We start from the raw sequence: 12,787 nt of genomic DNA on the forward strand, positions 1-12,787 counted from the left end.
CTGATCTTATCTGGTGTATTACTTAGGGGAGATCTCTCTGCTTGAATTAACATTCATCTCCAGTCTCAAAGACATCACATCAATAGCCTCCCTCAGCACCCATGAAACTAGTCATACTCTCATTCAAGATGCTATTGTATTTTACACCTATCCAACTCTTAACTACATACAAATTCCAAATCCACTCATGCATAGAATACTGATTACATTCTTGAGGTGGAGCACCTAAAACTTCTCTAAAAATTCTTGACACTGTCCAGAGGAGAGTAATTCAGCTTATAGGCAACCTCACAGATTCACTTCACTCTCGATCATACAGACAAAATGTTTCAGCTCTGTGTTGTCTATTCGACAGGTATGTCATAGGTCATTGCTCCATTGAATTGGCAACCATCATTCTTCAACTTTCCGTTGTACCTGTTAATACAAAACATCCTAGCAATTTATCCAACTGGCTCCCAACCATACCAGCTTTGCTTATTCTATTGACAAAGTAAGTATGGAAATAGAGATCTTCACTTAAAACTGCACAAATAGCTGAATATTTTCTTGTTCTCCAAACAACTAAGTTTTTTCATGTTCCTGTCTATTTTCGTAGTTTTGGTCTTTTTATTGCTGATTTTCATGCCAAATCTGTTGCATGTATTATTCATGCAACAAATTCAGTTTAGTTAGATAATCCTGGAGACATGCACAGGATTTCTTTAGGAGTACATCATCTGCAATATATCCAATTCTAATATTAGGTTTCATCACTTTCTATCATAATGCAATCCATATAAATGATGAATAACAATTGTGATACGTGCTTCCTTGTATTATACCTGATTTTACATCAAAGCATCTTTCTGTATTTCCTACAATTCTAACTGCTGACTTACAACTTAAATCTGCACTATGTATTGCTCTGTATAATGTTCCATTTACCCCATATAACTGTAGTGTTTTCAAAAGCTTTTCTCTGGACACTTTGTCTTATGCCTTTTCTATAAAACTTAGTACAGATCCTAGTTATATTCCCATGATTTCTTAACTATTTGTCAAGTGAAAATTTAATCTTGACAATTTTTATTTGACCTCAATCCACCTTGTTCTTCTCCAAATTTCTCTTCCACAATTTTTCAAATCCTCTTCTCAAGTATTCTTGTATAATGTAAAATCTTACCTGAACACTTAGAGAAATTCTTCTGTAATTCTCACATTCAGCTTTATTTTCCCTTTATTACATGGCAACTATGAGAGAGAGAGATGTACTCCAGTCGTCTGGAATTTGACACCTTGACCAGGCCATCAGAATTATGCATTGTAGACAATGTGTAACTTTTGTACCTCCATATTTAATCAATTCTGGTTGGATATCATCTAGTCTAGCTATCTTTCTACATGACTGGCTTTTGATAGCTTTTTTACTTCCTCAAGTACTGATATGTATTGCTGTTTGCATTTCTCTTGAATATTTTCTACAATTACTCCATCTAGAATATCCTTATCTTCAGTATTCAATATCACCTTTATTACTGTCGATCTCTTTTACAGTACTCTTTACTCTATTCCTAAGCATTTTCAATAGCCTCCAGAATATTTTTGCCTTCTTCCTGATATTTGTTTTCTACATTTTTACCAGTCTTCCCATGACTAGTGCTTAGCTACTTTTACACATAAGAGAATAGCTCTTTAAAATTTACTCTGTATTCTTTCAGAGCATCTGAAGATTTATTTGCTAAGAACTTTCAGTATGCTTTCCTCTTTCCTTACTGCTTCTTTAACTTCTCTTGTGCACCATGGTGTTCTTATTTTTCTATTCTTGCAGACAACTTCATCATGAGCTTTCCCCACATGAGCAAATGTTTTCTTTAGTCAAAATTAAGTGGATATTGAATACCACATTATTTCTTAGCCGAATAAGAAACTCAAAGATAGTAAATCTAATCTAAGAGTTTCATGCCGAATATAGAAAACTATAACATTCTGTGGTATTCAATATCCACTTAATTTTGCATAATTATACTTCGCCGAAGTGAAGCCTGTTGGCTCTTATTTCAAGTAAAACCTTTCTTTAGTGTTTATCACTGAGACTCCAAGGTTTGATTCTTGTTTTTGAAGTTTGTTTTTTTTTAATAATGTTTGTGTAGTTGTGTATATAGTTCATCTGTAAAGGCTAAAACTTTAAGATATTATGAAAGTCCAACATAATATTTTGTGATTAGTCAGTCTGCAGCACATAAGCCAAAAAAAAACAGCTTTCAGTTCAATTGTTGTGATAATGAGCAACGTAATTATTAAAAGATTGTTTTGCAAAACACACCTTTTGTTAGTTAAACGGTCTTATATATTATTCGTTTCAATATGATATTCATTTTGATCCAATTTAAAACTAAGTGATAATCACTTCCAATTCCAAATCTCTATACTTCTATATCCTGAACCATCAGGAAAATATCACTCAGTTATAACAGTTAATGAAACTTATTATTTCATGTTCGTTCTTCTCATGTTAACTTGTGCACATCTTTATGTTAGAACATTAAGAATAACTAGCCCACACCTACCCTGAGCAGAAATCTATCAGGAACTTACCATTAATACTAGCCTTGCCCTTTTCTCAAAATTTTTCCAAAACATTTCTATATGCCTAGTGGGATTCATTTCCTACTCTGCTGTTTAGATCTCCAAAAGGGACCACCTTTTTCATTTTCTTTATGTCACCTTTATGTTAGAACATGGCACTAATAATGACTAACTCATACCCTGAGCAGAAATTCATGAGGTACTTAGCATTAAAATTTTCCAAAACATTTCTATATGCCTAGTGAGATTCATTTCCTACTATACTGTTTAGATCTCCAACAAGGACCACCTTTTTCATTTTCTTAATGCCACCTGACTGCTCTTATGACTCAAAAAATTCCTTCATCCCTTCTTTAGAAGATTTTGTGGGACAATAAGCGCATAAGTTTCATTGTCCATTTCCCCATTTTAAAGTTTGCCTGCATAACACTACTGAATACTACCACTACTTCTTTCTTACCTTGACTGTTACTGCCTAAATATAACATCTTACACTTATTTAGTAGGATCTCACCTCTTTTAATCCTCTTTTACTCAGCAACACCAATTACATCCATTAGGGCCACAAATGGGCAAGGATGAACAACATATAGCCTCTCCCTGTTAAGTCAACTCTATCTTCCTGTGATGTGGCCTGTTTTTTTTTTTTTTTTTAAGGGGGGGGGGTGACACTGGCATTTGCAGCAAACATTCCCACTGCAAAAGGATATCTTCCTAGTTGGAGGAAATGCCAACTAGACCACTAGGTGGTAGATAATCTTCATTGCCAGGTGAAACACCACCATCCTGCTCATTGGGGGGAGGCTTGAAGCATGTCATGTTCATGAGTATCTCCCCTTACTATATGTCTCCACTTTTTCCTTTTCTCTAATAATAAATCAAAAATAAAAACAGACAATGATAGCGACACTGCAAACATAATAAACTCCAACAGCCAGTTCATCTGAACACAATTCAATCCAAACACAATATTCCAAACTTACCAGGATCTCTACCAAAAAAAAAAATAATTTCCACATCCATTTCAAACATCTGCATCATAATTTCCAATGTCGCTCATCTCACTACCCACAGACATCCAAACCATTCCTTCTCCTCTTAACAGAAACCCAAACCCAGAAGCTACATCAACTACAGTTCACCTTCAGTACCCAAATTATACTTTTCATGATTCACTTCAACATAAAGGTAGCATCTGGGTCTTTGTACATTTTAACATTCCCTGCTTTTGATCTCCTCTCTCTGAAGATTTCTTTGTCCCACTTAGTAACATTCATTTGCTGCATTTACCTGTCTCCAAATCTAAGAAAACCACAAAGACCTCTTCACTTTCCTCTCCATGAAATTCAACCATCTACATCCAGCTACCCAAACAGTGAAATCATCATCCTAGGTGACTACAATGCCCACAACTCCAAATGGCTCCATTTCTCCAACACTACAGATTAAGCTGGACATGCAGAAGTTTTTGCTATAAGCAATGATCTAACACAAATCATGCAGCTATCTATCCAAGTTCCAGATAATCTCCTCCACTCTCCCAATACCTATATCTTTTTCTTTTTTTTAAACCAGTTCTCCTTTCATATACACTATAAAAGTTAGCTCTCCTCTCAGCCACTCTTCTGCCCCAGATACCTGCACTGAGCGAGTCACAGAAATGATCCTAAGTGGCATGAAGGCATTCATCCCTCATTCCATCTAAAATTGCCATCCACTTTTCAAGTCCTGCTTCAACAGAAAATGTCTGAATGCAGTCGAAGAAATGTCTGCTCACCTGCATTCCCACCTCTCTTCCATCCAGATGGCACCACTGTTACAGCACCAAAAAAAAAAAAAAAAAGCTGATTTCCTAGCATCACTCTTTTCTTCTAACTTCTACATAGATGACAAAGGCAAATCACATCCTTCCATACAAGCAACTGAGCACCATATGCATCCTGTGGCCTTTCAGTAGAAAGACATAAAATTAAACAACCTGAACACTACAAAGTCATCTGGTCCAGATAGTATCTCTCCTTTTGTACTCAAACATTCCTAGCTAACACCTGTCCTTTATCATCTCTTCAGCCTTCTATACTCAGCTGGCAACTATCTCATCTTATGGAAAGCAATAAACATCCAATCAACCCCAAAAAAGGAGACAAACACCTACCAACCAACTGCCATCACCTCAATCCTCTTCAAAATAATGGAGAAAGTTATCAAAGGTCAACTTCTCCACTACCTAGAAGCTCACCAGTTAATGAACAATCATGAAGATGGATTCCACCAATTCAGATCTATGGCTGATATCATAGCTTACTTCACTCACCACTGGATACATGACATGGAAAGGTTCAGAGAAAAGTGTGCTGTTGCCCTTGACATTTCCAAGGCTTTTGATTGTGTTTGACATCAAGGAATGCTTTGCAAACTGCCTTAATGACCTATTCTCAATCACTACAAATCCTATCCATAGCTTTGTTGATGATAGCACCCCTCCATTCATTCTATTCCTTTGACAAACCATGTAGTTCCCAGACTTCAGTGAGGCAAGAACAACCTAGTCACCTTCAATGCTATCAAAATGCCTTTTTCAAGAGAAATGGCAGTCCTGCCATTTCTCTTGAAAAAGGGTTCTCAGATAACCTTCCCTCATTCTCAGTAATATACACATCACCAGACAGGATGAGCTGTCTCTCTCTCTCTCTCCTTGGACATATTTATCTCCAACCTCATGGCACAAACCATTTACAAAAAATTAAAAAAAAAAATAATAAAAAATAAATAGGCATTCTTTCCTACTCAAGGAGTTTTTTACTCCCACCCAGTTACTAACCCTATAAAAATCATAAATCCACCCAACCTTAGAATACTATACACACCCATTTGTGGTGGTACACCTAAAACAACCTTAAATTCTTGATACTGCGAGAGGAGAACAATTCGGCTCATTGATAGCCCTTTCCTCACAGGCTCACTTCACCCTCTATCTCATAGATGCAATGTTTCTGTGTCTCTTCTACAAGTACTTTCTGTGGTTCACTGCTACAGTAAACTGGCAAACGTCACTCCTCCACTTGCTGTTAGGTCTGTTAAAACAAGACCAGCTGCTATTCAACATCCCTTTATAGTACACTGAAAACTCAAACCTGCTTCTCCTCTTCTTTTTATTCCATATACCTCTGTCCTCTGAAACAGTCTTCCTCATGATGTATTTCCTAACAATTTCTTTTCTGAATTCTCATGTGTACCTTACACATGGCACTGATGTGTTATAGGTTCTTATTTCTCTCTCTGTGTGTGATAAATGTTAAAAAAAAAAAAAAGCGATACTTTTCCAGGTCTTCTGCAAGTTCAATTTCCTTTTCACTGATATTCTTTGTATTGATGACGACTCATCATCATCATCAACAAATTCCTGCCATGTACCCTCAAGGGATATACAGGATATGATAGTACTACATGAAAAATTTACATCATTACTAATTTCCTATCTACAATTTTCCACCCAATCAGTCTGTTACTTGTCAAGACTCCAACATTACCAGATCTTATATTTCTATCATCTAAGGCACTTTGTACCGCATCAATCCACCCATATCTTGGTCTTCCTATGGGTCGTTTTCCTGCAAACCTGGCAGAGAACACTTCTTTTACTAATCTTTCCTCGCTTATTCTATATAGGTGACCATACCACCTGAGATTAGCTTTGCTAACACATTCCTGGATGCTGACAATGTCAACTTCTTTCCTAATATCCTTGTTTTTAATATGATATTGCCATTGATGCTATATGTTCACACCTGTAATCTTTCTCAGGACTCTCATATCTGCAGTCTCTAGTCTTTGGTCAAGTGTTTTACTTCTGACCCAGCTCTCAGATCCATAATTTAAAACTGGTTTGAACACTGTCTTGTATACAGCTAATTTAGTGTTCTATTTAGAAACCAGTTCAGAATCAATAAAAGTCATTATTGAGGAAGCATATGAGGTGCAAACCAAAAAGTCCTATTACTAGAATTCTTTGGAATTACTGGAAAATTACTTGTCTTGCATGGTAGTGTCACTTGTAAAACTTTTCAAACTTTTTTTTGTTGTTGTTATTGCTGCAAAAAATGAAAAATCAAGCTGAAAGGAATTTATTTTAATGACAAATGTGATCATCTGGAATTGCTGAAAGTGCTGGTTGATCTCAAATGGAATTTTAGTACTGTTTATATAGAAAGACTAGATGCTTATTAAAGAGCTGAAGTGGGTTGAAAAGTTCATACACAGAGATGTGGACTCATTGAACACTGGATTACAGTGAATAGTTCCTACTGTAAGGATACGATTGTTAATGAATAAATTCTTGTTGTTTTTGAAATCCACTTCTAGATATTTTTAACAATCCAAATATTAAAAAAAAAATAAATTAAAGAAATAAAAATTTTGCATAAGGAACTGCAAATACATATATACTGCCTAGTACAGGTAACCCTCGTATAATGTGGACGTTAGGTTCCATAGAAATGCTGCGTTATATAAATCACGTTATGCAAGACTCAGATCATAGAGAAAAAGTAGGGTTATGTTCTGAAATCGTTTTTTTATTATTTTTTTTAATTATATAAACAATGACATATCCAACAAAAATATTTTTATTTAATTCAGGTAACATATAGTATAATACAAAGTATAATATAATACATAGTATAAAATTATAAAAATTACAAATTGTGCATAAATTTCATTGCACATAATGCATAAATGTTTAGGCAAAATAAAATAAAGTGCATATTTTAATCGTCGTCACTGTCTTCAAAAATAACATTTCATAGATGTTCTTTATTTACAAGTGACTGGACCTTGTCATCACTTGAAATCTCTTGGACATCATTTCTATAATTCTCATTGCATACTTCAGCTGGTTTAAGAACTCAGTAATAAGATCTTGCTTACCACTATTCTGCAATTTTTAATTAAGTTCATAATATGGAGCTAAACAAATATCCAATTGTCTCGTGAATTTTCCGGAGCACTCCATTGAGGGATCATTATCCGTAAAATAACTTCCTAACTTTCTTGCCAAATCCAATCTTTCTGCTAATTTCTTTAAACTGAATTCTTTAATGGATTTATCACAATCAGAATATTCAGCAGAATTTTCCCCGCCATTTGGTTCAACGTCATTTATTAATTGTACCAGTTCCTCCTCATTTAAATCTGTTCCCTCATCAATTAATTCCCTAATTTCATTTTCGACCATATCGCAAAATACCTCTCCATCTAAAATGTGTGCGAGGTTTATTATATGACTTAGCTTGCCATCCACTGGAGGTACGAAATTTTGTTCCAGAACAGCTTCAGGCCATATTTTTTTCCAGCAAGTATTCAGTGTAGAGGGTTGTAATTCCTTAATGAACAGAAATATAATTTTCACACAATTCAATATTGAAAACTCTTTCCATGCTTGAGGCAGTGTCATGTTTGAATTGGATTCCATTTTTTCCCAAAATTAATTGGAATGTTCAAGGAATATAATATGACTTAAATGTTTATATTATTCCTTGGTCAAGTGGTTGAATAATAAGTGAAGTAGTATTAGGTGGTGAAAACATTATTTTAATATTCGGATAGCTTAAATTTGGTGGGTGGCCTGGTGTGTTATCTAAAATTAGTAGAATTTCGAAGTCGATATTCTTTTTCTTTGTGTAACTTTCTATATCGGGTACAAAACACTTGAAAAATCAATTTCAAACATGTTAGCTGTAACCCATGCCTTTTTGTTAGCCCGCAAAAAAACAGGTAGGGTTGACTTGTCAAGCCCTTTCATAGCACGAGGATTTGAGGATCGGTTAATAAACATTGGTTTTGTCATGTAATCACCTGATGCATTACTATAAAACAGTAAAGTTAATTCTATCTTTGGAAACTTTGAATCCAGGAGCTGATCTTTCATTTTTTGAAATATAGGTGCATTTTGGCATTTTTTTCTAATATAACCCAGATTAATCCGCATTGAACACCTGCACTATAACCACTTTCTTCAATGATTTTTAAAAAGTTCTCCTGGGTATTTCTAGGCGGCTTCTACGTCTGCTGATGCTCCCTGGATTTTAAGATTATGCAAAGAAACTGCTTTTTAAACTTTTTGAACCAAACCCTTACTGGCACAAAATCCATGCTGAGAGCTTCCTTCTGAAGAATCTTAATCAAGTTCTTTTTAAATGTTTATAAACTTTGAGAGCTTTGTTGTTTAATAAGATTTCCTTCCAAAGGAATTTTCTTTTGAGTGCAATCTTTTATCCATATCATTAGAGATTTCTCCATTTTTTCCCGAGTAGAATATCACGATACTCGAGCAACTCGCTTTGCACTTACTGTTCACCCAGCAATAACACTTTCTCGGATTTTATGTTCATTTTGTTTGATTGCTCGAATTGTTAATTTATTTAAATTCGAAGTCCTTGCAACAACTCCTGGTTTTTCTCCATTTTCCAACCGATCCAAGATTTTCATTTTTTCTTTGAGAGAAATGAATTTTCTTTTCAATGTTGGTTTTTCCCTTTTGTTGCAGTTTTAGTGGATATTACTATAGAAATAAATTTTTTACATAAAAAAAAGCATCATCATCAACATCAAATTCCTGCCATGTACCCTCAAGGGGTGTACAGGATATGATAGTACTACATGAAAAAAAAATTACATCATTACTAACTTCCTATCTACAATTTTCCTCCAAATCAGTCTGTTACTTGTCAACACTCCAACATTATCAGATCTTACATTTCTATCTTCTAAAGCACTTTGTACCGTATCAATCCACCTATATCTTGGTCTTCCTCTGGGTCCTTTTGCTGCCAACCTGGCAGAGAAGACTTGTTTTGCTAATCTTTCCTCGCCCATTCTGTTTAAGTGACCATACCACCTGAGATTAGCTCTGCTAACGCATTCCTGGATGCTGACAATGTCAAGTTCTTTCCTAATATCCTCGTTTTTAATATGATATTGCCATTGATGCCTTCTGTTCACGCCTCTAATCTTTCTCAGGATTCTCATATCAGCGGTCTCTAGTCTTTGGTCAAGTGTTTTACTTCTGACCCAGCTCTCAGATACATAAGTTAAAACTGGTTTGAACACTGTCTTGTACACAGCTAATTTAGTGTTTCGATTAATTTCTCTCTTATTCCATATGAATTTATTCAATTGACTTCCCACCATACCAGCTTTGCTGATTCTGTTGTCTATTTCTATATTTAATTTACCATCTTCAGTAAAAATCGTGCCTAAATAGCTGAAATGTTTTACTTGTTCCACAGGTTCTCCATTCACAACACAGTTGACATTTTCAATGATTCTGCCTATTTTCATTGTCTTTGTCTTTTTATTGCTGACCTTCATACCATATCTATTACAACAGCTATTCAATTTAGTCAGAGAATCTTGCAGACTTGTAGCGGATTTATTTAGAAGTATAACATCATCCGCATAAAGCAAAGAGCTGACATTAACATCTCCAATTTTGATATCAGGTTTAATACCACTTTCCTTCATAATGTGATCCAGATAGATTATGAATAACAGAGGGGATAATGTACATCCTTGTCTCACACCAGATTTAACATTAAACCATCTTCCTGTACTTCCTTCAATTCTAACTGCTGACTTACAACTCAAATAAAGACTAAGTATTGCTTGATATAATGCCCCATTGACACCATATAACTGCAACGTATTGAATAGCTTCTCTCTTGGCACCTTGCCATATGCCTTTTCCAGATCGACAAAACTTAAATACAGATCTTTGTTATATTCCCATGCTTTCTCGACTATTTGTCGTAAAGTGAAGATCTGATCCTGATAGCCTCTATTTGGCCTGAATCCAGCTTGTTCTTCACCAAGCTTTTCTTCCACAATTCTTCTCAACCGTTTCTCAAGTAAAAAAAAGCATTACATATTAATTATGTAACTCACTAGAAAATAAAGTGCTCAGCTTGAGATTAACACACTTATGATTTTTAATATGCTTTCCCGGCAGAAAACTCTTCGTTTTTGAAGACAAATTTCAATAATAAACACTTGATACGGTAAGCAACAGACGTACATTCATGCTAAAGGGTATTTCCACTAATATAAATTCGCTACTTATAACTACATGTGCAATAATAAAACCTTATACGGTAAACAGCTGCTACGTACACACACACACACACAAAAAAAAATGTGCATGCGTGCGAAAGAGTATTTCCCTTAATATAAATTCGCTGCGTATAACTACATGCGTGATACTGGTAGACACAAATTTAACGAAGATAAAATGTGATTTTTAAGTTGCGCGGTGAAAAATATACGAAAAGATAAAGGGTTACTACAGTTTGTAGACCACGTTATATCGAAACCGTATTGTATAAGTTCTGCGTTATACAAGGGTTACCTGTATATGTGCTAAAATTTAGCATTCTTAAGGAATATATCACTTACCTTGGTTGCTTCGATGATTTCAGCATTGTGTTTGAGCTTTTCTCCAACAACACACACTTGTGTTTCAATATTTACAGCATCTAAAATTTAACACTTGTTGAGTATTGTTTCTTCTCTTCATTAAAATAAAGAGAGAGAGAGAGAGAACAAAACTATCTAAATATCTAGGGCAGCGATTTTCAACCGTGTGCTGCGAGAGGTCTTCAGGTGTGCCGCGATATTTGCGAAAACATTAATTGAAAGAAATGTCGTAATTTGCACATTTATTTATTAGTGTCTAGTCTTCCATTCGCACCTGAAGCTCTCTTATTTATATTTTACGAAACTTACAGTTGGTGAATCAATCAAAATTGTGCTTATTTTTAGCCAGATCGTCAAAAAAATTAAAATAATATATTTTTAGTGTGCCGCAGAATTTTGATAATTAGTCTAGGTGTGCCACATTATGAAAAAGGTTGAAATCACTGATCTAGGGTGTTCCTGCATACATGCACCTATGTAATTTATTTTATTGGTCTATATATATATATTTTTTGTAGCTATAGTGATCTCTTTATCTGACTTCAATTGAATGAATGACCTTCAATTTACCCAACTCTTGAATGGGTTAGTGTATCAACTGACTTCTGGTATAATGCCACATAATTGCATCTTCAGTTATCTAAACTTCAATTTTCTAGCTCTCTCAGGTTGAATAATTGAGAGATTATAACATCTGTGAAACAGTGAGAAAATCAGAAAACTTTGTAACAAATAATGAAACAATTCACAGTTATTTAACTCACATAATATAGTAAAGGAAAAAATGCACGAGTATAATGTAAACAAAATTTAAAATTCTGACTTTTCTTCCCGTTACTTACACCTTGTAAGTTCTCTGTTCTCCAGCTGTTATTTACACTCAAAACACCTGCAAGTCAAACATGCAATTTTTGTTTGGCTTTTGCCTGTATCTTTAGAGATGAAGTTTGGCTGGAATTATGGCCAAAGAAATTAGGTCCTAAAGAATTCAAATTACATATTAAGTGTGCTCAGTATTCATGCAAAACATTTCTTCATACTGGACACACTTAATAGGTAATTTGAATTCTTCAGGCCCTAATTTCTTTGGCCATAATTCCAGATAAACTTAATCTCTAAAGATACAGGCAAAAGGAATACAAAAATTGCATATTTGACTTGCATGTGTTCTGAGTGTAAATGATAGCTGGAGAACATACAAAGAACTTACAAGGCATAAGTAAATTCAGATAATGTCATTCAGATAAAAACCATATGTTTAAAACATATTTCACCTAAAAAAATTGTACAAGGAAATAGTTCATAATCTAATTCCTGACAACTATCCTCAGGGGTGCACCAGTTATTATTAAGAGAGACCTCCAGGGAGTCAGAAACTCACTGAGGGAGCTACTATTTGCACCAGCTGTTCTTGAATTCATTCGCACTACTTGCACACACAACTTCCAACAGCAATCCATTCCAATCACACACTACTCTATAAGGGAAAAATCAAGCCCTAACCCCCCCCCTTCTTGACAGCATTCATTCTCAACTTCCATGAATGCCCTTGCATCCTTTACCAACCCTCCATAACATAAAAAACCCCATCTACTGAAATTCTGTATAACTTTTTTAGAAGTATGTAAGTTTCAATCACATCACTCCTCTTTGTTAGTGTCTGCAGCTTACAAATTCTAAAGCTGTCTTCATAATCTGTATTCCACAATCCTGATATCATTTTTGAACTGCACTCTCTCCACTGTATCAA

At 34.9% G+C, this 12,787-nt stretch overlaps 1 protein-coding gene across 2 annotated transcripts in view; it reads right to left on the bottom strand.

Annotated features, from left to right (window-relative positions):
* Nucleotides 1-12,787, bottom strand: part of pbl (epithelial cell transforming 2 pebble) — a 237,909-nt gene that overhangs the window by 203,049 nt on the left and 22,073 nt on the right. For both annotated transcript variants that reach the window (XM_090413580.1, XM_090413579.1), the window contains exon 3: nucleotides 11,017-11,096. In XM_090413580.1, the coding sequence (XP_090269706.1) occupies nucleotides 11,017-11,096 (80 nt within the window). The remainder of the gene's footprint in view (nucleotides 1-11,016; nucleotides 11,097-12,787) is intronic.

The sequence above is a fragment of the Typopeltis vanoorti genome, chromosome 24 (assembly GCF_054136105.1).
Source record: "Typopeltis vanoorti isolate ZY-2024b chromosome 24, IOZ_Tvanoo_1.0, whole genome shotgun sequence".
In the NCBI taxonomy this organism is placed as follows: Eukaryota; Metazoa; Arthropoda; class Arachnida; order Uropygi; family Thelyphonidae; genus Typopeltis; species Typopeltis vanoorti.